Source organism: Topomyia yanbarensis, chromosome 3 (assembly GCF_030247195.1).
Source record: "Topomyia yanbarensis strain Yona2022 chromosome 3, ASM3024719v1, whole genome shotgun sequence".
In the NCBI taxonomy this organism is placed as follows: Eukaryota; Metazoa; Arthropoda; class Insecta; order Diptera; family Culicidae; genus Topomyia; species Topomyia yanbarensis.
Genome location: NC_080672.1, coordinates 64,140,635 through 64,168,509, shown reverse-complemented (window position 1 = coordinate 64,168,509; position 27,875 = coordinate 64,140,635). Strand labels below are relative to the sequence as shown.

General features: G+C 41.6%; 1 protein-coding gene and 1 long non-coding RNA gene across 4 annotated transcripts; both read right to left on the bottom strand.

Annotated features, from left to right (window-relative positions):
• Nucleotides 1-236: 236 nt before the first annotated feature.
• LOC131693777 (calcium channel flower) lies at nucleotides 237-25,823 on the bottom strand. Of its 3 annotated transcripts, none has more exons than XM_058981900.1 (6): nucleotides 25,545-25,823; nucleotides 25,268-25,388; nucleotides 12,577-12,784; nucleotides 12,406-12,513; nucleotides 12,038-12,152; nucleotides 1,826-2,030 (listed from the first exon to the last, which is right to left on the bottom strand). In XM_058981900.1, the coding sequence occupies exons 1-6, from the start codon at nucleotides 25,545-25,547 to the stop codon at nucleotides 1,971-1,973; spliced, it is 615 nt and encodes a 204-aa protein (XP_058837883.1). In that variant the 5' UTR covers nucleotides 25,548-25,823; the 3' UTR covers nucleotides 1,826-1,970. The 3 variants fall into 3 exon arrangements, 2 of the variants coding, with proteins under 2 accessions (XP_058837882.1, XP_058837883.1); XR_009306327.1 differs by having other exon boundaries at nucleotides 1,891-2,030; nucleotides 11,182-12,152; XM_058981899.1 differs by lacking the exon at nucleotides 12,038-12,152 and having other exon boundaries at nucleotides 237-2,030.
• Nucleotides 18,793-21,903, bottom strand: LOC131693778 (uncharacterized). Its single transcript, XR_009306328.1, has 3 exons — nucleotides 21,030-21,903; nucleotides 20,901-20,970; nucleotides 18,793-20,818 (listed from the first exon to the last, which is right to left on the bottom strand). It is a non-coding gene; the product is annotated as an uncharacterized LOC131693778 (long non-coding RNA).
• Nucleotides 25,824-27,875: the final 2,052 nt, after the last annotated feature.

The following is a 27,875-nucleotide window of genomic DNA, read 5'->3' as shown; positions in this document are numbered from 1 at the left end:
GTCCCACACAGTGCCAATACACTACAGGCCAGATTTTTGAAGCTTTTTAAACCTTTCTACAAAAAAAACAGGTGCAATCATTGAACACCGGTAAATAAAAATACAATAAGGAAAAACCCCAATATACAAAACGGATGTCGTCAAGATACAGCTGCTCAGCGTGGGTGTCGTTGGGGTTCTGAGAAATTCTCAGTGAGAATCCGATTTATGATATTCTTAGTGATATAACTACGATCTTCTCGTGGGTTCAATGTCTGTTATCTTGTTTATTATCATTTCATATACACAATAAATATATTATGTAAATATAATATCTTTACATAATGATTTATTCTGCCTTTGCATCATTCTATTTCTTTGTTTGCTTCACTTATTGAACTTTTACACACATGTATATACTTTAATAGCTTTTAATGATTCCTATTATAGCTTTACATTCGTTTTAGACATTTTCTCTTTGCTTTTTGTTTATCGTTTTGCTTTCAAACAACTCTACAAGACACGTTACCCGGTCTTTCTTACCTATCGTGCGTATATTTGTAGCTTACGCCTCTACAACCGGAGCTTCTGCTTATGACGTGTGTCTTTTCTCGATGCGTCTGAATGCAACAAAACACGAATTGGCCCACGTTTCGGTTTGTGGTGGCTGCTTGTTAAATGAAATCCGCACCAATGGGTTGCTGGTTCATATTTCGTGTTTCCAGTTATTCTAGTTTTGAATTGATGTGTTGATTGGCCTGTTTTTTCATCGATGGTGTCTTGTTTCAAGTATCGTAGGACAACACTCATGCTCTTTATGTGTCTCGAATGAGCAAATAGCTTCTGGACAAAATAAGAACGATATTTTCATTATTTGGGACTTCTATTTCTCGTGAAAGTGCGAAAAAATAAAACGCATTGATATGTAGCCTCACAATACAACAAAACAGTATGTAATTATGTAGAAAATTTACTTTTAAGGGAAATCTTATAAATCAACCTATACTCGAATTGTTTCACTATTTCAAAGACAGATGACAATCTCACAAAATTCAGACAAAGTAATTTAGGAATGTTCGTATGAGAAAAAAAAAACAATAAAAACCAAGCTATACAGCTTTTAATCCAAAAGGTTTACTTAATCTTTTTCACTGCCAGTCTTAATTATAATGTAGAATATATTTGATACTTATGACGAGATTGTCATAATTTACTACTACTCGCACACTAAAATATGTAACCACTGTACATTCGCTCCGATTTTTTTGCTTATTGCGGAAAACTATTGACTAACAAACATTCAAAAAAATAATCGTCTTTCCTCGATGCACTGGAGGTCAAGTCAAGTAATAAATAGAGTTCGGCTAACTAAATTTGATATATCTCACAGTTTGACGATCGATAGCTGATTACTTTTATAGTAAGTCCTTTAATCTATCCGTTCCTTGAATCGGGCCAATGTTTAAAGTTTTGAAACCAAGTATGTATACTAAAATTTACACAAAATGCGTGAAAATGTACAGCAAGTTTGTATCTTTCACTAATACACAGTCTAGCGTAATACAATCATCAATAATTAGGCTATCAGTAAGTTCCGCTAACGAACGACACGGTTTGCAACTATTAAGATAATAAGTGCAGCTTTGCCGTAATTTCCCGCAGAGACCAATGAGCACGTGTTAACATAAAATAAACAAAAACGGAACTAATTCAACGGAGGACATTATAATTTATATAATATGCAACTTTCTTTTTATTTCATCAGTTTTTGGAGGGTTCATCAGACGCGCCGGAAATGGAAGGGTGGTAGGAGGTTAGCGCTTTTGCCAGGCTACGAAAGGATCTTTTCTTATGCTACACTATCGTAAGGTGGAGGCATACTGTACGCGATCGGTTGCACATTGTTCACCAGGGTCGAATTTAGTTTGCTGTTCGAGATACCACCTGGCTGGGCTAGGTTTGTCGCTCCGCTGCTTCCGCTCCGACCCTGTTCAGCGGACGATGCCGCTGTTGCCGCTGCCGCCGCCGCTCGCATTTCCGCGAATGACGCTCTGTGATGAGATTAGAGAGAACGTAAGTAAATGCACTCATATTGTTCCTGCTTTGAACGTTGCAATCTAAGTTAGAAGAAGCATAAATTATATAAACGAATACTGCATGCAGCTAGAAAACTCATTTTTTCGAAAACATTTGTTTCCCTCCAGATATAAAGATAAACAAGTGACAGAACCGATAATTTTATAAATATTGCGACATACATACAGACACGTCTTAAAGAATAATTGTCAAGATATAAAATTATAAAATTGAGGCTTGCGACACTTTCTGTGCAAAGTTATGCGATAGTTCATCAAAACTAAACATATGTTCGACTGCGGAGAAGGTTCAAATGCATGCTGTTATCGGTCCAAATGTCTTTCGGTAAAATCTAGACTGAAGTAGGCCAGTAGAGCGTAGGCATGGTTGCGAGGCGCAAAAATCCAGCAAGGAAAGTATCGTTGGTCAGTAGTTTTGAGTTTTCCTGCGTCGCTCCCGTGAGTCAAGACCGTTCGTACCACAACTATCCGGGTACGGTGGTAGTTCCAGGGGAGGTCTCTCAGTGCGAGTCAAACAAATCTTTTCTGCACGAGTTTAATTCTGAGGTTCCACAGCTAGCTGACGAGGAGTCCAAATTGTTGCATCAGCTTTACATATTCGTTTTTAGTACGCTGCCGTGATCCGCATAACAGTCCCATTTGCTATGGGTTTCCTATGCAGGTGGGACTGTTAGGCCGATGACAAGCTGAAGCGGAAAGCGAAGCGTTTGCGGACGCGTTTGAGCACTTTACATAGTGTTTTGCCGCGTTCGCCCCGCTTTTACCATGACAGTATTACGCGTTCTATATGCACACACCAAAGAGATAGATCAAACGCATTCGCCTCGCTTACCGCTACCGCATCGCAAATCGCGTAAGCATGTCATCGGCCTTAGGCGTATCACGGCAGTACAGTGTAACGTTACAGTGTTGTACAGGGTGTGGTACTCCTGAACAGGAACCAATTCCTTAATTTCTCGACAGATTCGGAATAATGCACGAGTAATGAAATACGTCTACTCTTTCAGATGTACAGTTCTGTCTAATTTTATGTGTATAATCCATAGCCTACTATTCTTGTAGTACTGTGGATAGCACATTTCCCTTCTTCTAGAATTTTTATAGTGAAAATAAATTAGAAACATTTCTACTCTTTTCTGGGAATTCAGTCAATTTTCTTATGTCCCGAAACCAGACATGGTGTCTTCACACTCCTCATTTGTATATCCCGCAAAGAACTCTTCGTAAGATTGAGTTTTGTTTTACTGATAAACCCGATTCATCTGAGTTATAAGATCCATCCTGTAGTGGCGATGAAGTACCATTATGAATTTTCTGCATATGAGCCACGTTCGTTTCGTAGGTCTTCCCAGAATCTCGATCTTCCACTGCAGCTAGAGGACCCGTTCGATCTACAACAGTGTACTTTGTTCTCTTGAAGTTTGTCGACAGTTTATTGCTTGGAGTAAGATTTTCCATGAGTACTGTACCACTTTGCGCTATGTTCGACTCCTTTGCGTGACGTCTAGTGTCCTCTATTTCTTTCCCTTCTTGCTTACTCAAAAAATCTAATCTATCTCTTAATAAAGTAGTGGTTTAAATCCTTTTTCAGTCTCTTCCGACCCCGTGGCTGATTAGCTAGTGTCAGCTGATTTACTTCTGTACTCGTTAACAAATGCCTCGGCTGTTTCACGTCCGTTGCTGGTCGTACCAATCGATAAATTCAAAGTAATCGTATTGCTTCGTTTGCCTCCTTGCAGTTGGTCGATGCGGCTCCACACTTGCGTGGTGGGTGTGCTAGGGTTAAAACTTTGGACTAATTCATCCCAGTTTTTCTATTTAGCCTCACGGATAGCCTTGCAACACACTGAGCAAGTTTCTTGGAAGCGTTGCAGAGTGCTCTCTTTTCTGGGGTCGCCATCCTCGATTCGGCGAAGTACACGTAACCATTTTCTTCGAGCTTTTACTGCTTGTTCTGCCCCAGCAGACTACCATGTTACTGTTTTAGGCCAGGTTTACCACCGGTTCTGGGTATGCTTGCTTCAGCAACCACTATAATTCCACGTGTGAACTACTCCACTGTAAAAGTTTGGTCTGCGGCTAATTGTCTCCTCGAACAGTTGCTTTGTCATAACTGCATCGCTTTCGTTGTCTAGGTTCATTGCATCCTGGGGAGTCAATTGGGATCGGAAAATGGTCGCTTTCGGCGCAGTCCGGTATAGTTTTCTAGTTAAACCTATTGGCAATCGATGTTGAACAGATTGAGACGTCGAGTGCCCGTGTGCTTTCGGTGACAGGATCGATTCTTGTGTGGGATCCATTGTTCAATATTATCATGTCATGGTTTATCACAGTTTCTAGGATCTTGTTACCCCTTCGGTGTGCTTCGTTATTCGATGCAGTCGGTTCGCTACCCCATGCTGGGTGGTGGGCATTTACGTCATCCATCAGAAGGACCGGTTGTGATAGTTCTTGTATCAGGCTATTTGGTTTTTTGGTAGCATTTCTCTCTCTAGGTGGTAGATCGATAGATACAACTGTCATATTTATTGGTACATGCATTCGGACAGCATCTGCTTGGATTCTGGTTTGCAAGTTGGGTTTCTCGAATGGAATTCCGTCCTTAACTGCCCTGCACCTTGTCTACCGCGAGTTGAGCACGCCCCGACCATAAGTTTGTACTCCATCCCGATGTAGTTTTCTCTAAGTTAGTTCTCTTCAGCGTTCGTTTACTGAAGGCTTGCTACGGTCGGCCTATGTGTTGCGAGTAGAATTTGTAGTTCATTACGATGAGACCGAAGTCCACGGATATTCCATTGAATAACGAAAGTCTCTGGCGATAGATTGATCAACGATCTAAGTCTAATCTAAGTCCGATACATTCGGTGAATTAATCAAGAGCTCTATGGTTTTTGTAACTTGGATTTCGAGCCGAGCGGATGTAGGGTCTATCGGTTCCGAAGCTATTGGGTTGTGGTTTAGGACACCTAGGGATTGATGATTTCTATTGATACTCATCGGTATTATAACTTTGCAGGCTGAGAAAGACCCGATTACATTCCACGATATGGAGGGAAGTGTGAAGCATTCTCTGTAGGTTCTGCTTGCAACAAGACATCTGGTTGTGAGCAGGGCGTTGCTTGTTTGACTCTTGGTTCCTGAGGGTGGTAGGAAAACGAGTAGGTACAGTTCTGATGGGATGTACTGAGTGGTACTTACTCGCTAGGTATCTACCTACTGTACTGTATTCCAAGCAGAAATCTTCGCGATTATGTGCGGGGTACAATAGGCCCCTTCAACAGAGGTTTTTTATAAACTTGTGCTCCTATAGTCAGGTTGCAATCAAGGCCCTTAGCTCAGACAAATCACGGTTCACGCTAGTGCTCGCGTGCCGAACCTAAAACGAAGAACTAAGCATTGTCAACACTATCTATCTTGTCTGGGAGCCTAAACATTCCGTTATTACTGAAAAACGAACGGACTGACGAATTGGCCAGGGCAGGTGCAGCGATTGACTTGTTCTTGGGTTTTGAACCCACTCTCTCAATTGTTGGAAGTTACATAATAGAACAAATACGATCCTGGGTTTCGTCCGAGCACCGCAATTTTTAAAGAAATCTAGAAACGCGTCGTCACATAAAAGCGTTTCCAGAACAACCGTGCTGTGTGATTTCGGAAAATCTACATTTTTCGAAACTCCACTGTGACATGCTGACCAGGGCTTTAACCAGCCACTGCAAACTCAATTATTACATGGCAACTAGTCAGTGTGCTAAGTCATTTTCATGTGATCTTTGTAACTGCTTTGCAATTGCGATTTCGAGTTATCGGTCGTCCTTACATAGACGACATCGTATTTGGACGCCTAAAACTCAGAGACATACTAAAGTTTTTTTTACACAATGCGGTAAAGAGCTTTAGGCAAGACAGACTATACACGAGGAACGTGCCATTTGAGCCATCATATTGATTCCTATTCCTAAAACCACTAGCTGCTGACCCGGCTGTGCCAAAAGGCATCAATCAAGCATGTCTGGTGTAATATTCACATCATTTCCAGATTGGATGTGAATCGACAGACAACCGTCCTCGATTTGTGGCAACACTCTACAATAACCTTAGCGAACAATTTGGCGAGATCCTATTTTTCTTATAATGTTGTACGCTACCCATGATCGCATATTATCTTGTGCAGTATGTACTTTGAATATTCTATTTTTATAACATGAGGAATATGAACTATCCTTAATTTAAAATTCCGATACTGCTGGATGTTCAGAGCAATGCCCACTATATCAACCCTTATGGTGGGTTTTACGACTTCTCCCCGAAACTCCCCAGAAACTAAAACACCGAAGTTCTTTCCCCAGAAAGAACCATTCTCCAGAATACCATTCCGTCTAAAGTACCAATTACCAGAAAACCTTTTCCCAGAAAGAATTTTGCCCAGAAAACCGTTACCCAGAATGAACATATACCCAGAAGTTCATACCCCAGAAAAAACCATTTCCCAGAAATTGAGGTATTTTAACTGAAGATGACTTATTTATCAGTATTAATATTCAGGTTTGGTTTTGTAATGTAAGAGCTATTGATAAAATGGTATCTGTTAATGTTGTACCATCTTCCTGGTCGACAATTAAATCTTCTTTTGTCTCTCCTGCATGTTTTTTTTGCAGCGACGCCGGTTTATCGTATCTCCCTTGCAGATATCGCATATATTCCGCCGATGTGGACTGCTCTTCCTCTTTGAATGCTTTCATAACCACATAAAATTTAGGGTCACTGGCACCTTTTAAGAGTGCATTTGTGGGTGAACGGAGAACAGTGAGTCTAGTTTTGTACGGTATGCAAACTAGGCTTGATGGCGGATCCAAGACATAGTGTCTCGATCATATAGGAGAAAGTGAGGCAATATCGCCATGTGGGGCGACTTCAGCAATCCCGTTTTCAAAGAATCTATGAAAATTTTTCGACTTTTTTGTTCGCAAGAATGCTCCGTCAATGACTATTAGATGATTCAATTACGACGTAAAACAAATCTTAAATAACAAAAAATACAAAAATCTCACGTGATGTCAAAGAACTGAAAATGTTATAAGATTCAAGTTATATGAAATAAGCATTCGCATGACGTATGTGCGCGGTAATTGAAAAATGCATGCATCTTCGTATTATTTAACGTCTATCTAGCTATTTCAAACATGAAAATAATTTAACAAGACTTTATAGTTTCCCCAAAAAATCTGCGAAAATGGCGCTATAGTATGGGGCAAAACGAGCACCACGCAAATCTCATATGAGTTTATGCATTAAATCCCGAAAAGTTATCCCTATGTAAACGTTTTATACCTGAAGTTAATGCGAACGATAAATAATATTTTGCTCGAGAAAATTACTTGCAAAGTTATTATTAAAACAAAATGGACATTTATATCTCACAGTTCCGAAAATACTGTTAAAAAACTATAAGATGAATTTCATTGCCAACTAAATGTCACTAGATCAATGGACAATATGATTCTTATTAAGTATAAGTGAAATAATTTTTAAATTTTATGATAAAATGCATTTTTTGCGACATGATCATATTGCCCCTTAATATTGCTCCACACAGTTTTTACCAATCCAAAAAATCGATCATTACAATCAACGATTATTTTCAAAGATTTTGAATTTTCTTCAGCACGTTTAATAACTGCATGTGAAGAATATGTTGTATTCTACCAATAGAGGGCAATTTGGGATTATTTATATGTTTTGCTACAGATATATTTGCCTTCAACCTTAGGGTGCTCATATTGCCTCACTTTCCCCTACATTTGGAACAACATCAGATGTTGTTTCAAACTGTACTCCTATTCGACAGCTCTCACAACGCCACTCATGTTACGGCTTGGTAAGGCCAAACTGGTGTCGATGGAGGTCAATTAAGGTTGTCTGACGTATTCTTGATGGCCACATCATTAGCTTCTGCACTTAGTTGATTATAGCATTAGGAATTTTTTATAAAATTATTTACATTATATATTATTATCAGGCAGTTGATATTCGAGCTTGTAGAATCCCTTAAGCGTCTCATATACGAGTTCCGACTGAAATTGAGGATTCGATGAAAGAAATCTCTTCTATGAGATGGTCGACCGAGGGCGTCGAAATGCCGACAGAGATGAGCAGCGGTAATTGAGTTTTATAAGAGAGAGTGAGACACTTACTACACAATATTCGATTCAACAAAGCTGAAAAGAATAAGTTTCTAAATGTCTACTACTAAGGGATCATCCATAAATGACGTAGCTTTTTTTTAGCTCCCCCATCGTAGCATTTCGTCACAAACATCTAAATACTCCCCTGCTAATTACGTAGCTTGACGGTAACCCTCCTTCCTTGTCCCCGTAGAAAAATAAAAAAAGACGATGTTAGTTAGATCAAATAGGTAAGGTTGTCGTGACATCAGGTCAACCCCTATTCCCCTTTAAAAAGCTACGTAGCATGACATGATCCCCTACCCCCCTGTCGTCACACATCATCACAAAATACAAAACTCCCCCTTCCCCATATAATGCTACGTCATTTATGGATGGTCCCTAATGTTATACAAATCGGCGCATTCGCCGGAAGGTTAGGTATGGAAGATATTTTGAGAAGGTGAATTTTATCATTAATAATACATACATATTTATATATATTTAAATACACTAAATACGCGTCGATTCTTCCTTCCGGAAAGGAATCGAAAGTATTACTGTAATGTAATGTTAAAATCCAATTGATACAAACATTACATTAAGGCGGGGCTGGTTGATGGAACGATTACCTCGGAACATGTCTGGCGCTGTACACGAAATGGTTCATCGGAAAGTCAATTGAACTAACACGTATCTAAATCCATGAACCAAGTTATTTGCATGAATATATTTAAATACATGCAAACATCTTTTTTCTGTAAATCACTACCAGATAGAGGGAGATAGGATGGTTAACACACACACACTGGTACCTTTTAAGAGTGCATTTCATTTGTTGTGATACCCTTCCATTGCGTTTGAGGTTCTGGGTATGTCATTGAGGGTGTTGTATCGCATGGTCCATAATTCAGGGGAAAATCTGGCCTGTGGCATTGCTCAGTGTTTTCCAACCCTTCGCTTCCCCAAAACGTTTTTTTTTCGATGAAATCGAAGTACGGGGCCATTTGATCCGGAGCTAAAGCACGAACAATACCCAAGTCTTCAAGCACATCTTGAGGCTTCAAAAAGTCCAAAGCCTGGGTTTGTCTGAAAGAGATCTGCTTTCGCACGCTTTTCAAATAAATCCCAATTTTTGGATCCGTTTCCACCAATTTTTCGTTAGGTGGAAAAAGCAACCATATCGCACAGAATTGGGAACAATCCTTGCGATAGCGTTTATCTCATCGGTTCCGAAATCTGTCAATACAATCGACGGATTACTTGTAATATTGTTGTTAGCTGCTATGGTTTTCATCAGTTTAGAGCTTTTTTTGTAGTTGGATTCTGATTTTTTTTGGAAGGAGCATGTGTACTAAGGGCAAGAACCGTTCAATGCTCAATGTTTCGATTGACCCGTGAATGGCAATTTATGTAGCATGACCTGTGATCAACTCGTATGCCCGGTTTATTCGAACATAGGAGTTGACTCCTTCTTTTAAACATGAGCAGCTCTTTGAATATGTATGCCAAATAGCCCTCGGAATGAAACTTGTTATCCACTCGTCTGACCTGTTTTCGCAAACATAGGGGTTGATTCATTCTTTCCAGCACATGGAATAGTTGGAGCAAAAAGTTGGCTAAAATAGGAAAAACATTCGAACTCCTATCTGCACAACGTACGTCGGATTTTAGATTTTCTTGACATAGTTTTTTTTTAATTTGCGTCGATTTTAATGAATTTTACAGCGCTTTTTCATTAACAAGTGCACCATTTCGCAAAATCCTACGTCGCTTGCCATTGTACCAAGAAATCAAAAAAGAATAGTTTTTAGCTCTAGCCAGCCAAAACTTTGTGCTCAATCATTAATCGTCAATAACAAGCAATGCGAAAGAGGTTTGAGATATTCTAGTAGGTATTTAACCTAATGGTACTCTTTTTATGTTTCTAGATCTCCAGGTTATATTACATGTCTTTGCAACTCAAATGTGTTAGAGTTTTAGAATATTTCCGCGGTGCGATGCCGCAAATGTCGAAAGACGACGATTGTTGAATATGCAACAATAGTTGCAGTAGTAGGCTAAACGTTTGATTAAAATGCCAAATGCCGTTAATTATTTTTTGCTGTCTAGTTCGCACTAAACTCGCAAGGCAACACAAGTTTTATCATAGAAATTTGCTACAAAAATCAACTGAAATAGTGAGTTTTCTTTGATTTTTGAGCTCCTTGCAGCTATAGTGGGGCATATGTATCTAGAGTTGCATGCTCCAAAGGTAATCAATGGGTTTTGCATCAATAGGAGCCGCAATTAGCAATTGCGCCACTGTTGCTACATTCGGAGCAAGCGGTTTTTAATGCAAAAATTGGTTCAAAACCATTTATAATATTTTTTCTATAAAATAGGAATTGAAAGCTTTCATTTAACATATAATCACAGACTAGTCTAGTCTGTGATATAATCATCACCCGTAGATCTTTCCATCTTTTTTAATTGTTTATTGAGACAATAGAAGAAAAAATTCTTCGGCAAAATAATTTTCTGGCTTTTGGTACTTTCTGCGGAAGTTTTCTGTGTTCTGGTTCTTTCTGGGTGAAAGTTTTCTGGGCTTTGGTACTTTTTAGGAATCAGTTTTCTGGGAATTAGTACTTTCTGGAATATGTATTTCTGGGGGAAAAGCTTCGGCATTTTTTCTTAGGAGGAATGGTTTTCGGGGGAATGTTATACAATCTTTATGATGAATGTGATCATCCATGCTATATTAGGTAAATCTTTTCCGTCGAAACGTACGAAAAGCCATGTTGCTAGAACAGCAACCGCATCAGGTTAATGTTAACTTCGATTCGGTTGGGTGAACAAATAAAGCGTGAATCAATAAAAAAACCAAAAAACATGCTTTAAAAAACGCTAAACTACTTCCGACACACTACATTCAAAAAGCTTTAAAACGACGATACACCTACATGTTTTAGTCCTAACAGGCAGTTCGAGTAAAACTTGTCTTGCTAAATTCTCATTGCTAATTATGTTCCGAGTCTTTGTAGCTTATGAGAGTGTATGTGGTATGGATTTGAGTGTGAGAGTGTTCAGTCAATCTGGTTATGTCATTTTCTTATATGTATGTCTGAGAAGTATAGTGAGTGTATTTTCTATAGGGTTATCCTTTTGTATTCAACTTAACGGCACGCAACAACATTAATATTACTGATTTGTGCGCTAGCACATCTCATACTGCGCCTTCTCGCAATCGTCTCAATTTCTTACTAATTATACTATCTTTACAGTTAATTTACGTTACCAAATTTATTTTCAATGTTTGCATGGTTTTGGTATTTTTCTTTCACTTTAATTATTGGCTTAACAAGAGTAAGGAGATGTATTCTAGTGTGTCTCAATTTGTATGCTCGTGCCGTCGAGTTAGTCGTTCCGATTAAGTCTCCCACTACCCGGCGGCACATTGTGTGTGGTTTCGTATCGTTCGTGTCCACCCGTGTGTTACGTCCTCATATCACAATCATTGTGCATGATTGTGGTTCAAAAACCTGTTCTTTTCGTGCGTGACTAGGTGGTTTAGTTGAATCCTACATTGTTACGTGTTTGGTTGTGTTTTTTTTGCGCTCTCGTTTTTTTTACGTTCCAAGTTGTTGTCACAAAGTTCGGTGAGTGTGGGTAGGACTAGAGCGAAAGGTAATGTAGTTGTAGTGTTTGAGTAGTTTTGGTTTGTCGTGAGAATCGAAATTTCGAGCAATATCGCAAAGCGATGCTTCTAATGGTTAGTATTGGGTTAGTCTAGCGACTGATTTATGTTGGACGCCATACATCGGGATCCTCCATCAAGGTTGTCAGTACAGCTTGCTGATCGGTTGTGATTACACCTTGTACCGGCGACATTGCATTTGGTGATGCCATTGCTGCCATGTCCTCGCGAGTACCCCTGCATGGCGATAAGCGCGGATGAGTCCGGAAGGCACATTTTGTGAAATTGTGATGAACAATTAATGTGTATGTTAGCGTGAAGTGAGAGTAAAAATTAGATTGTTAGAAGATGATTGAAGTGGTTCGTGAACATTGTTAGCAGCCCAACGTCAGTTTCATACGAATCACAAACACTCTCATTATAACATGGTTAGAGCACAACCATTAGTCATTATTGGTAGATTAAACCAGAGAAAAACAAAAAAACTTACTTCTTGCCGAGCGCCATCATACCGTAGATCATTCCGGTGACGAAGATGAGACCGCAGCCGAATAAACTTCCCAACCCCAAGCACAGGATGACCGGTGGAAGAGCAATACTACAAATAAACGGATTTGTATTTACATGATCATGGTAAATGTACATAAACTTTTTGTTTTACATGCAGTAAAGAGCGGCTCGATTCCAGTACGGCCGCTGATCAGCTTTTTCTGCCACCTGCTGAACATAATCGATGAAAATGAAGCAAAACGGTGCCTCTATGGCCAGTACCACGAAACCAGCCAGTATTTCCAGGATGCCTCCGACAAGACACCCGACATCGCCGAGCAGAATACCGATGCAGTTGTATAGTCCGAACAGGACGGCGACTGAAATGAAATGAAGAATTGTCGATTATTGCGAGGTTTTAAGAATACTACTGAAATATTGATTTTTTTCAAAATTCAATTAATTAGAATCAACGTTTGGGAATTCTGCAAATCGGAAAATATATAAATTAAAGGGTGTACTGAATCAAATCGCATCACTTTCATGTTGCTGCAACCTTTTTTTTTTTCCTTGGGTGTTTTTTTATTAATAATTTGGGCGAAATTAATTAAATGTGTAAACAATATGCATTGTGTAAGTTTCAGTAGCAATTGTGCAAAAATGGAGTTCATTTTTCGGCGTTTGGTGGGCGATGAGAGCGCAAGTCAGTTCAAGGCCGATGATAGGAGGGGTCCATGCAGATCACAAAAACGCCATGGGAGAGGATCAGCATATGGGTTGGGGTAGGGCTAATGAATTGATGTCCTCACGGATAATTGCGCTGCAGAATGCGATGAAAACGTGCATTGAACAGCACTACTTCAGAAATAAATATAATATGTTTCTCCGTAGGATTTAATTTAAAATATATGTATTTTGTGATTAAGTTATGCCAATTTATAAGTGGTAAAAAGTTTACTATATTCCGTGGTATTATCAAGTTTGCGAGATCGCGGGTGTAGGCATGCGTGGATGATCGTGACGGACTCAAGCGTTTGTACGTTCACGTGTTTGTCGGCTGTGCCAGCACGTATGCGACCTCGCGAATATAAATTCGATTTTGTAACCAGTCGTATACTCGCGTGTGTTCCTGAATGATCGCGCGAACCGAGAATCCGATGCTCAATTTTTAGTACGCAGCCCAGACATTGGCATAATTTCTATTTTTGCGTATAGTGAGGATCATTTGACATAACGGGCGTTTGGCATAATTTTAAGAAGTGATCATACTGGAGGTTATCTGCCATTTTTCAACTACAGGGAAACACATAATTTAAGACTGTGGGAGAAGTCAGTTAATTCGGCATAATTTTGGACCGTGCTACTTCTGAAGGTCTTTTCGTATACATAATTGTATGTTACGGAAAACAGTAATTTAGTATAATGGTCGTTTGGCATAGGTATATGTAGTTATAAAGTTATTAATTGTATTTTTTAGAGTGTATCCTTTCATTATATATTTCGATTGTATGTTGACTTGACTTTTTTTTCGAGAATTGTCCTACAGGAGCTGTAGAGCTATGTTCTCGGAAGGGCTCCCCGTCAGAATCACACACTACAATTGCAGACGAGACAGGCAATGGCGCCCACTAAAACACTGCTTTAGGCCAATTGCAGCGGGCCGTTATTCTGAATGTGATATTCATGGGACGGTTCAGATATGTGCGGGCGTAGAGACTTCGCGATCGCGTGTATCATCGCGAAGGGCTCGAGCATTTGTACGTTAACGTGTTCGATCGCGTATGCTAACATGTATGTAACTTCGCGTGTATTCTATTTTATAACTGTGTGCCTTTCGCATATTTGCGTGTGTTCTAGAATGATGGCGCGCGGACCGTCAGTCTAATATTTAATATTTCGAATACGGTTCAGAGTATAGAATAAAGTGGGCTCTTCCATATCACTAGAGCTCCCACTCATCTCGCTCAACATTGAACTGATCGCGGTCGCCAGGAGAATGTCGACCCATATCAGCTGCTCCGTCGTATGCATCTACCTCGTACAGGGGGTCACCAATATAAAAAATCAACTAATCAGCCTGATCCCTGCCCATTCGTCATCCTGGGAGACTTCAATGCCCACCAGTCGGACAAGTGCTGCCACCGAGGCAACGAGATCGTCCAACTCATCAAAAAGTCGATGCCGTGATACTTAATGACGGCAGCCCTACGTTCATCCGCAATAACACCGCCTCTGCCATCGACATCACCTTTGCTTCTAGCTCCATCGCAGGAATATGTGGCTGGTACATGGTCAACGACACGGCTGGGAGCGACCACTTCCCCATCGAACTACACACCAACCACCCCCCACCAAAAACCACCAGGTGCAGACGCTGGCTGTACGACAACGCCGATTGGGACGCCAAGGATGCATCTATACAATCCCAACTTGACCGAGATCGCACGTACACGCCGACTGAACTCTCGGAAATAATTGTCAACGCAGCTGCAGAAAGTATCCCCCGAACCAGCGGTGCACTCGGTGTGGTACACTGGTGGAATCCGGAAGTTGCCGACGCCATCAAAGCGCGCCGGAAAGCACTCCGCACCCTACAAAAAACAACACCCAATCACCCGCTCCGTGACCCAAAAGCGCTTTAGGACGTTCAGGAACGCCGCAAGGAAAACAATCCAAGCGGCGAAGGAAACAAGCTGCAACAACTTCGTGGACGAAATTCATCCGGACTCCCCAACTACGTAGACGGGTCAACGCGCTCAGCGGAAAACGCCGACAAAACGGCTACTCCCTAGTAGTCAATGATATCACCATCACAGACCCTGGAGAAATCGCGGACAGGATAGGATGCCATTTCAAATCGTTATCCGCCGACGAAGCCCTACCAGCAGCATTCGCCCAACGAATAAGAAAACTCCAAGCCGCACCTACTACCTTCACGCCAGACTTCACAGCCATCTACAATTAACCCTTCGCGGGATCTGAACTCGCCGCCGCCCTCAGTACTGCACGAGGGAAGTCCGACGACCCCGACAGGGTGGGCTATCCGATGCTTCGACATCTCCCCACGGAGGTAAAATGGCCCTCCAAGAATCATTCAACACAATTTGGGAAGGAGGGTCCTTCCCAAAGGAATGGAAACTGGCTCATGTGGTCCCCATCCCCAAAAAGTGCCCCCAAAAAGTACCCCTAGTGACTTCAGACCAATCAGCCTGCTATCATGCACATCGCAGATCCTGGAGAGGATGGTTAACCGACGATTGACCACGTGGCTGGAAGACCATAAACTTCTCGACCAACGCTAATTTGCCTTCCGGAAGGGACTCGGTACTGGAGCTCACCTAGGCTCCCTCGGTGAAATATTGGACAAAGCCAGATCTGAAAACTGTTATGTTTGCACATAATGGTTAAGATAATGTGCATATTGAATAAAATTATAAAATTAAATTATGGTTCATTGAGGTAATTATGATAAGCGTGCACGGCATACCCGACAGAAGAAGGTGTGCAAGTAAAACACTCGCTTGACAAAAACAAATTTGTCTGGCAACAAAAACCGGACGTAGGCTAAAACGTCAAAAAGGTAGAAAAAAGGAAGAAAACGTGGAAAAAAATCAGTAGAGAGGTTAGCGTTCAATCAAAAGCGTGCGAGTACGGGCAAACGGGGGCTGATCCTACGGACGGTTTAAAAGGAGGCCCGTAGAGTTGTCAGCAGTCGCCGGGAACACCTACGATACCGTTAACACCGAAGACACCACTCTCGCATCCGTACTATCATAGGCAGGAGATAAATAAAACATCCCCATCGTCACGAGGCGTGAGTATAAAATAGTGCCGCAAGGGTCAACGCCGGCAGTGAATATAAGAGCAAACCACGCTGCCGTGCGGATGCTATGTTCCAACGAGTTCGCCAGTAAAATCAAGATAAAAACAGCAACAACTATTCGGGAGCATCCAATAATCATCCCTCGGCGACGTCGGCCCGGTCCCGAGAGGAAAGTCCGTGCAGTCCGGCTCTTCCCAGGTCGGCAACACTCGTAGTAGCAACAATCACCACGACACTTCGGTTCGATCGCAACAGCCAGAGTCCGGTGCGGCTGACCAAATCCTGAGGTTAGCCGGTTTGGTCCACCGAGTACGAGATCAAGTTTCCGAACAAGGCGATCGAAACCTGTACAGCGGATCCGGATCTGCAAAAAGAAGACAGCATTACAGACCTCAATTGTTCAGACTGCCCGGGAAAGCAACCACAGCGCTGGTGGAAAACGGGGGGAAAACAACCGCCACTTCTAATGCAACGGCAAAGCAGCAGATTCATTTGCGGTAACAGAGCGGTCATTGTGAAATTTGTCGGATCGAACATGTTGTGTCGACGAGCCATCTAGTCGCGGAAGAGCGCTGTGTATTTGTGAGGAATGACTAATTTGCTTAGGAGAAATAAACCAGTGACGGTGGTCTGGAATAGGCAGCTCTCAAGCAATTCCCGGGGTCACATGATGACGACGGCCAACATCATTAAGGTGAGTGCACCTCTTTTTACCTCCTTCTAAGAACCATATGTGTTTTGGGGCAATTTTGGGAAACGATTTGGGTACAGTCAATTTTAATTTTACAAAACCTCTACGCCGACATCGCCATTCTCGACGTGGCAAAAGCCTACAACATCGTCTGGCGCAAGGGCGTACTACAAGAATTAAAGCGATGGGGCATACAGGGAAATCTCGGTGTGTTCATTCAAAACTATCTATCCAACCGCCGCTTCCGGGTCTGCATAGGCGGCACACTATCCGACGAGTTCCGCGAGACCAACGGAGTGCCGCAAGGATCAGTACCAGGATCCACATGCCAGAGCAGAAAGCGGCTTGTCCGCACGATCTGCTCCCACCACCCTAAGAACAACCGCCGAGCAGCACTGTACGTCGCAAGATCCCTAATACATAGTAGAATATTTTACAGGATCGAAATGACATGCCGAAACCTGGACGGACTCTCCAACATCCTCGGGCCCCTATACCACGGAGCGGTGCGGTTAGCTTCCGGGCTATTACCGAGTACCCCTGCCGAAGCAGCCTGTGTGGAGGCCGGAGTACTACTCTGCCTCTGGGAAGTAGCCCGGGTGGCTCTCAAACGTGCACTTAGTTTCCTTGGGAAGACATCCGGCGACGAATGCCTCCTGTTTACCATCGCAAGCAACATACATCATGAATTCACCGGCAACCCCCTCCCACCCATCGCCCGGCTGCACCGAGTGAGACCACGGGCCTGGTACGACTCCGGACCAAATGTTGACGACAGCGTTACTCGTATAATAAAGGTTGGCGACCACCCGAGCAGTATAATGATAAAGTACCGACAACTAATACACCGAAGGTACGCACGGCACAACCAAATCTTCACCGATGGCTCCAAGGCTGACGGAGTAGGCGCGGGAATTAGTGGCTTGGGGAGCGGGCTCTTCTTCCGCTTACCCGGCTCCTGCTCAATATTCTCAGCGGATGCGACCGCCATTGCAGTGGCTATGGCCAAAAGAACCTCCGACACACCGACGGTCATATTCACCGACTCGCTCTCGGTCTTGAGAGACGTCGAAAGCGGAAACTCCAAGCACCCCTTTGTTCAGGCCATCGAGATTCCTCGAGACCCACTGGTCACAATCTGCTGGGTCCCGGGCCACAGCGGTATCAGGGGCAACACAGACGCCGATCGTTTAGCTCTCTCCGGCAGACGAGCCCGAACCCGTCTCTCAGCCGATACCCCAACAGTGGACATATTAAGGGAATTTAACACGAGTCTAAAGCACGGATTCACCAACCACTGGAGAAGATCCCGAGGCCATACTCAAAAGGTCAAGGACTCAACTGACATCTGGACCGATCGAGGCAGCCAAAGAGAACAGAAAATACTTTCCCGACTCCGTGTGGGGCACACCCGTGTGACCCATGCCCACATCGTGTCCAACGTACCTCCACCAGAATGCGCTTCCTGTAACACCCGGCTCACCGTCGAGCACCTGCTCTGCAACTGCCGGGAGCTGGATGACCTACGGCAATAGAACGACATAACCGGGTCAATACGAGTTATCCTGTCCAACGACCCAGCACTCATCCTATTCTTGAAGGACGCCAATCTGTTCGACCGAATATAAACAAAGCATGAACAAGCGAGCGCGGGACCCCCGCCACACACCCAGGAGCTGTGGGGAGGTCCCCCGCGACCCACTGCGCCTAATCACGACCAGCCCGCACCAAGAATCCTTACGTCTTGTATATTTATTTTTTTTATCTCATGGGCGAATGACCAGTAGAGTAGATTAAAACCCAAATAAATAAATAAATAAATAGATAAATAAATAAATTATGCCAACTGTTCATTATACCAAACGACCTTAAGTGTGATCAATTCTCAAAATTATGCCAAATAACCGTTATGCCATATGTTCATTTTGGCAAATGACTTTACGCCAAATGGCCCGCCCCCACATTTATGCCTATTGTGGTTAGGCCACATCGCTTCAAGTCGCGTGCTGTCCGAAATCGCTGTCGCTCCGTCGGACTTAAACTAATTCTATGTTTAAGTAATCCAGGCCAACGAGTGGATCACGGGTTTGCTTGCAAGGGGCCACCGGTTCCGACGGCGGGTCGGCGGCCACCTCATCCGACCGATCCTCAGCGGCTTTGCATTACACTGGATTCGCAGCAGTGTAACAACCGTTGATTCAATATATGAAAATGCATTCAATAAATCATCGTTTGGAAAATTTGGCTATATCCAGAAATGATAAAGTTGGCTGTCGTTTGGATCGAACGGTTTATAATTCGAAAGAACAGCTCATGATATAAAGAAGGATAATAAGGGTAATTTTAATTATTGACGTGCTGTATGAAAAATTAAAACTCATTGGCGATCATAATAATAACCAAAACGAAACATATGTCTGGTGGATCACACTTTTAGTGCGCTGCATCAATAAAACCTGTAAAATCTATACTATACTACAACGTATTCCATAGACAGCGCCGTAGTGTGAGCTTCTGGCCTTTTACACCCCTTTAGTGTTGACTTTGTCATTCTTTTTAGTTCAACTTACGAACAATGATTTCGTATGTACGTGGAAATGGCTCCGCTCTCCTAAGGCGGTGATCAGAACGGCATTGGCGAATATGCCGCGGCGAATATGAATCCCCGGAAGACTTCAGATAAAGGTAAGATGTAGCATCCCACTGACACAACGAGAAGCAGGTGTTTCAGTTCAATTACGCCAAGTTCTTTTGTGAATTGGGAGGGTCAAAGTAATGTTACAATGCAGTCGGATGTTTGCTCATTTATAGATAATCACGTAAAAAGTTTTGCTGACGTAACAAAACAGTTTCGGTTAAAAACCGTTAAGAATGTCTTCCCTTGCGTACCCCCGGAATAACCACATATTTGCTTTACTATCTTTTGGCTTGTCCTTAAATTTATTATATCTTCCGTAATTTCTGTCTTTGCCTTCGTATTCTTTAAATTTTCACGTTGCGCCGAGGTTGAGGCCCGGGAACTAATAAACGTTCTTGAAAAGACCCGATTCCGACTTCCCGTTCAAGAACATTGATTGAACTCGGTTGAACCACATTAGAGCTTCTTTCGAATGTAACTCGGACATCTTGTTTTGTTACGTGCAGAGGGGATGGTGGATCAGCAGGGTCGTTTGTCAGCAGAGTTTGCATTCCACTCACCTGTGGGAGAACCGTACAGGTAGACCTCTCACCTGTCAATTGATGGGTTACGTGACGAGGGAAATGAAACCGTTTTCCTACCATAGGGCTGCTCAAAAGCCACAAGATTCGATCTTCCCCAACTAACCCTTCCAGAGCGAGGCCTGCTGGTTTCTTTATAAACCCGGATTGTATGCAAAAGAAGGTGTGAAATTCTTAAAACTAAACGTATATTCTAAAGCTAAACTTTACAAAAAAATATAATTTGGAGGCTCTAATTGGTGACGACACGTTTGTACTTGCGGTTTTGCTAATGCTGGATTTTCGTTCGTTGTCTATCGTAGAACCCCGGGGTTTGCAGCGGCGTTGCTTGGAGTCTGTTTGCAGCAGACAATCATCGTGGTTGTAGTTCTGGTTTCTGCAAAACCTGCTGGTGTAGATGGTTCCGCAGAATAGGCCTTCGAAACATTGGCCGTTGCTGATCGTCGTTCGGCTCAGCCAACCGGTGAGAAGTCCCTTTTTGTATTGGGCTATCTTCCGGTCTGTAAATTTCCGTCCGTGCATTGATCTGTGTGATAACATAGCGACACGTGGCTGGTGCGGCTAGGTTGAACCTTCAACACCTCGTAGTTTACGAGCCGTACGGGTCCTATTGAAGGAAATAGACTAGAACCTTGATCCGAAATCGGATCATACGTAGGAAAAAAGGCCCGTTTGACGGACCTGTACAACAGGATTAGTACATTTGTGACGTCACTTGATTTTATATATCCTATCTTTTAACAATTTTAACCAAGATATTTACCTTTTCCTTTATGTGTAGCTTTTTAACTTGTCCTATAGCGTTGCTAGGTTTTGTTTTACAATTTTATCCTCTAAACGAATTAATTTAATTTAGAATTATTATCATTTTACATAGACCAATATAACTAACCGTACTGTTACCGTTCTTAACTTGTCGTTTAGCTGTAATGTGGTGTTTCTACTTTTTAACTTGTCTTTTAACTAACTTGCTCTGTTCTAATTTAACAATTTCACACACTTTGCTGTAATTTCCAACACTTTACAATTACTTAAGTTCAACGCGACGCGCACGTCCATTCTCTGGGATGGACACCGACGGAAAGAAGTAATCTTGTTAATATGCCAAGCTCACTAGTGAAGTTGGTGGAAACCCAAACTCCGAACTAGCCCGAAGTTTGACGTATGGTTTGTTTCCGATTTCGTAACCCTTTTCATGGTGGATCCATCTATTGACTGATGTAGACAGCGATGCCACATGTTTTTTTGAAATGTCTGTAGAAAAATAACTAAAATGTCTGTAAAAGTCTGTAGATGGTTGTGTAAATTGTAATTACGCTAAACTTTTACTTTAAAAATAGATTGAAAGTAGAATTCTATTGTAAAGGAATCACTCGTATTCGAAAATAGTTATTCTAGTGCAATTTTACTAAACACTATTACCATTTTAAAAGTCTGTAGATCTCTGGCTACGTCTGTAGGAGACATCAAAAGTCTGTAAAATACAGACATGTCTGTAAATCTGGCATCGCTGGATGTAGATGTCAAATTAGGGAAATTTATGGGCTAAGCTCACCCATCAAATTCAAACACGCCAACTAGGTGGTTCTATGCATACGAGCTTGAGTGTATATATCTGGACAGGGTTACCAAAAATACAGAATAATCTGTATTTATACAGATTTTTCAGCCATTTTCAGACCAAGAATCTGTATGTGCAGATATACAGATTTTTGCGTGTATGTACAGATATACAGAATTTTGAGAAATGATGTTACAAAAACTATTTTTAGAAATATTTTTTACAGTTTCAGTAATACTTCCTCTTTGTCTCTCTTAGCTTAGCCCTCTATATTAGGCTATGCACGCTGACGAAGTCGACTTAAAAATGACTTACTGTGAGCCGTGTTTACAAACATTGCTTCACACGGCTCATAGTAAGTCATTATTTATGTCTACTTCGTCTGCGTGCACAGCCTAATCAAAATATATCTACACATTCGAGAGTGGTCGCTCATTCTGAAAGGTAAAGGTTTGTAGTACACTCAGGTTAGCACCCAGCAAACGACTGGCTGAAGCCTACTTCCAGAAACGCTCTGTGACTTTGTTAAGTCTTAATTCTTTGTCCGAAAATATGACAGCTACATTGGTTGACTTAATGTATATAACATTATATATCAACAATAGTCATTAAATGAAGAAGAAAATTATATTTCCATTTTGCACATCGGTAAAGTTCAAGTTTCTGGATGTAAAATATCAGAACGATTTGTAGTGTTTTTTACGAAAATGTAAACAGGTCCTTGCTTGACTGATTTAAACAACAGGAATTAATATCTTCGATAGATAATCCAGCAAAAGGCTAAACGACTCAACTGATTCGATACAGATATCGACACAGATTTTTCGAAGAGTAAACACAGATGAAAAGATTTTTAGGATAAAAATACAGATTTAATTTTGGCAACCCTGTATCTGGATCGTGTATACCAGACGAATGTCACTCACGACGGGCTGTTTTTATCGGCTGCCTAGGATTGGATGTGGTTTGGTAAATACGAGATCTCATTTTAAAATGCCCATAGGGTGAATGCAGTAAATGTGGGAATTTCGGGATATGTGCTGGAGGCACATATGAAGAATGTAACCAACGGTTACACGAACCAAAGATAATCTGCTAAGTATTGTAAAGATTTTGAAAGAACTAGTGAAGACATATTCAACAGTGATGGGTATCCCGAAAGGTCGTCCACATAATTTCAGAATTATGACAGTCTGTCTAAAGCAAGCTAATGACGTTAGTAGCGACAAGGCTTATATGAAGGACTACCGCGTCTGAATGCCGGCTTACAGAGTTGAGGTCGACGGTAGAGTCACCGATTCGAAATGATGCGTGGATCTACAGAAGCACGGGGTTGGATGTTTCAAGGTCCCTTTGCTTCATTGAGCGAAGCTGTTTGAATGGAAATCGCACTGGATGGGACAAAATTGTGTGTACCTTCAAACTCGTATCAGGTGAACTTTGGTGTTTAATTACATCTTCTTCGACAAGAATCGTCTGCCTGTTCGGCTGTTGTACCGAGAATCGTGAGGATGACTCTTGCACTGAAAATGCTGAAAAATAGGTATACCTAATAATAGAGAGCCCATTTAATCTAGGGTCCTAGGAATCCGAAGCGTTCTGTTAAAGACGATCTATGCACTCTTATAGAAAAACCAAAAAAAGCTACGCCACTCACTACGACAAATCATTAAGCTCTTTTGGAAGAGTATCACTGTGATGACCCCCACATGGGGGATCAGTCAGTTGAAATTGCAGTTGGAATTAGAACCTGAGTCAGTTTCTCCTCGAGCAAAAACCGCAAGTTTTGCAATCCTTTTTGCATTCTCTTCTTTTTCAGTGATAATGATTTCAGCGCCCCTCTGAGGCTGGCGCCTTTGGCGATGGCAAACCTGGCCAACCGCAAGCTACGGCTTTGTCTTGCGAATATGAGCAAACACGCGAATTTCAAAAATGAAACTTAAAAGAAATGCCAATTGTCTGTTATGCTTAACGTCCATTATGCCAAATGGCCCGCTCTCATGTGAAAAGAGCCTAAATGCAAATGAGTCTCTCTTTGTTTACTTTCCCTTCCGTCAATAACTTGGCGTCCGCTTTTACGTTTGCCCCTTAACTCTTAGCATAAATAAATTATGTTCTGACCAATACAAGCATATGCTGCAGACAAAAATTTGGAACACGCAAGTTATGAAGAAGTTATATTCCAATTTTTCAACCGCCGGATGCCATACGGTATCTTAATTCGCGCTGTTTGGAAAAAGACAGTATTTATAAACTTCTACTGGATAATTAATTTCCTGCAGCTCAACTATTGGGTCGAACCAAAGATGGTCAAATTTTCCAGTTTAATCATACACTCCCTTTCAGGTTCAAGTAGCAGTTATTTGCATTACTCAATGTCTCTTATTAAAATCCCAAACCTTTGAACCAAATTTGAAATTTCCTCTCCTGTGAATTGAACAATTTTTCTTATTTCAGTGAGTAAACCCGCGAAACTGAATGAATCACATTTCATTGCGAGAGAATTTCATACATGTTATTATAGTCTTATCTTATCATCACCATGAAAGAACAGAAATCCATTTTAGACTGAGCATCGGTCTACAATAACACATTATAAACAACACACAATAAGAAAAAGGGTTCGAATTTGTTAAAACAAAGCATTTTGAATATTGCCAAAAATGTGTGTATAATGATAATAAGAGAGTTGATTATCGTATTTTCAAATATTTCCGACATGCTTTTATAGATCTTTATTATTGGCACAACCTGCATCACGGTAGCGACAAAGATTTAATTACGTCTCTTTAAAAAATCGATTTTTTCCGACTTTATTCTGACATGACGCGTGGTATTATTTCCCAACGACCTGACCCAATCTCGTACTCAATTTAGTTTGCATTACATAATCATTCTTCTCAATATCCACCCACATGGATGTGGGGATAGAGTTGAATAGATAATAAAGCATACAAAAGCTTAAAATGTTGCTACATGCTGCGTCGATTTCTTTTTGACAGAGCTATATTAGCTTTAATTTGGCAAACTGCAATTGATAAAAAAACGGATCTTCATTAAATGATTTTTTCAACAATACATAAGTAGAAGAAATTATGTTTGCCTCTGTGCAGAAGATCAAAAGTTGCTAGTAGCTGTACAGCATCCGTCTATTTTTCTTATCGCTCGTTTTGACAATGACCCGTTTAGCTTCGCACGCTGTACATAAACCCGCATTATTGTCGGAATCCTTTCACAATCGTTTAGGAAACTGTAACTTATTAAAATGATTAAAATGCCGGCTCCTTCACGGCATCATTCACTTTATCAAAGAATTCTGACCCCAAAACTACCACTGTCCAAAATTCATCTCAACGCGGCATTATCCACTCTGTTTTCTTCTTCGTTGCCACATATACACACTTGCGAGTACCGATCGTTTGGCATTACACGTCTGGTAGAAATAGTGCTTCGTGAAGCCCCAATTTCGTTCTAATCAATTTCCATGTTATGTTTCGCGACCGACCGACCCTTTCCGTTACCGGAACAAAAAAAGAAAATAGTGACATAAGAAGCGATGAAACACTTACAGAATCCACCCACAATCCCCACGGCGCGTCCGCCGTACTTCAGATGCCACGGGACATCATCGCGGGGTACGTTGTCCTGGCCGGGACGGACCATCAGCCCGGCTAGTCGTTCGGCAAATGACTGTAAAAAGCATCGAAAAATGAAAAAAAAAACTGATGTTAGTAAAATTCTCCTTGTTAGGCAAATTTACACCTTCAAGCCAACAGCCGTACAACCAACCCATCCCTCCGCCTCTCGGAGAAAATTTAGTGGAAACAGAAATCGATAGGCTCTTACCATTTCTCCTAGCGCTGATATGAAAATTAAATCTAATACACTGGCAGTAGTGCCTGTTGGAAGATATCAACTCGTAATCACCGGAAAACACTTCACTTTCGCGTACGAACTTTAAACCATTTATATACCGGAAAGAAGAAAAACAATCTGCAGAAAGCGGATAGCGATGACCAGCTACACAGATGGCAAAAAACTGCAATCTCGTAGTTTACAGGTTCTGCGAATATTATGCTACGACGATGATATCTCGCAGAACGGAGATTTTAGTTTTATCGCTGTTACGTTGGCAGCAAAAATCGATTGATACTTTGACAGCTTTGTGACAAACAGCCAGGGCTGCCAGATAGAATTCATTAATCCCACTGAGAAGTCCAAAAAATTGTTTCAAAATCGTTCAACACGGGTCCAACGATGGACGTTCGTTGAACGGTTATTTGGACGATGTCCAAATTGGTCCAACGAACGTCCTTCATTGGACGATTTTGAAACCAACCGTTCTTAGAGGGATATCGGTATACCCCGAGACGGATACAGGTGTGCACATTTTTTTACTGTGTGTGAGTGCGTTTGTCATTTTTCTTTGATTAAGCCCAAAAAACAAGAGGAAATTAGAAAGAAAAGCACAAACAGTTGACGTAGCGGGCCCTTCTATTGCCATAAGTTTTGTTTCGGTTCGGTCATAGTTAATATAATCGGTTTTTTTCGAGGTAAAAAGTGTCCATAAGTGTTCTAATCGATAGATCCGAAGTGAAGCTCGGCCTTTTCTCACTTTTCATCGTGCGCCAAAGAATCAGGATGCTCGTTTGGATGTTGATGTTTACTTCAAGGGCCCCGGCCGCCATGCTTAATTTTGCAAGTATAATACTAATACACTCAAAAGTGTCAAATGTTCCCACCTTTCTTTCCATCTTGGGTATACCCGGTCAAACTATTCGGAATTTGATTCGGAATCCTGAATGGAGTCAGTATGGATTCCAAATCAAATGCAACAACCGATTCTGAGTCGGAATCGGTTGTTGCATTTGATTTGGAATCCATAATGACTCCATTCAGAAATCCGAACCGGTCCCGGAATGAGTTTAAAGGACGATTCAGACGATACATCAGCTTCCGTCAACGGAACGTCACCGTTCCGTCAGGATAAGTTACATGCAGTTAAATGGAGGCATTCACACACAACATCAACGGCACGGAACGTTTTGACGTACGGCATGTGTGAACGGACGCAAGAGAAAAGTATTTAACTTATCCTGACGGAACGGTGACGTTCCGTTGACGTTGACGGAAGCTGATGTATCGTCTGAATCGCGCTTAACTGGGTACCCGGTCAAACCATTCGGAATTTGATTCGGAATCCTGAATGGAGTCAATATGGATTCCAAATCAAATGCAACACCGATTCTGGAATGAGTTTAAATGGGTAAAAGTAAGAAGTTTGTTTTTGACACTTTTCAATGGCAATAATCTGTCAGGTCAATAGAGTTGCACTTGTTATCACACTTTTGATTCATCACACTTTCATACTGTGCAGATCGATTTGGTGGGAACTGTACAATAAAAATCAGCTAAATTAAATGCATTTCTTTCCATCAAAATAGAAATTCATAATGCATTTTGCGTTGCGCGCAATATATTTTGCGTTGCGTGTAAGACGTCAAAACCCTACAAAAAATTAGCCCTACATTCAACAAAACGTCGAACAAAGTGAATCAGCGTAGGTCGTTTGTTAAACAAACTTTTCTGCGAGGGAGTGCAAAGTTGATGCAAAAATGGAAATTAAATGCATTTTTTCTAATTTGATGCAAATTTGTTATACATTTCTAGAGTGGTCTGCCCCTTGTGGCAAATTCACTTTGACAATCAAACTGACAATAATTATGTCGTTTTTGCTTGAGGCAGAAATTAACTTAGTTTCGGACCTAACTGTTGTCAAACTGTTTGTTTGAAGCCAGTTTCGAATCTAGGTTATGTGCCCCTGAACTGAAAACCGGGTTGGGTTCTAACCTGAAATATATTTCGGGTACACTCACACCACTGCTGTTTTGCGAGAACCCAACTCAGTTTCATTAAAAACGTTTGTTTGAAGCAACTAACCTGGGTTAGTTTCTAGGTTCTCGATCGAAAACGATATTAGAGATGGGGACAGATGCGGTTACGCTAGCGAATCCTTTGGGGAGTTTTTGACGCCTGTCAGTCGGCCTAACTAGCGAATCTAATTCGTTAGTTGGGCAGAGGATGTGGTCCAACCAGCGAACTACGACTCTATCATGATATATAATTGCCATCAGATTAATGGGAACTTTACGAGAACGAAACAGATAAAGAAAATGG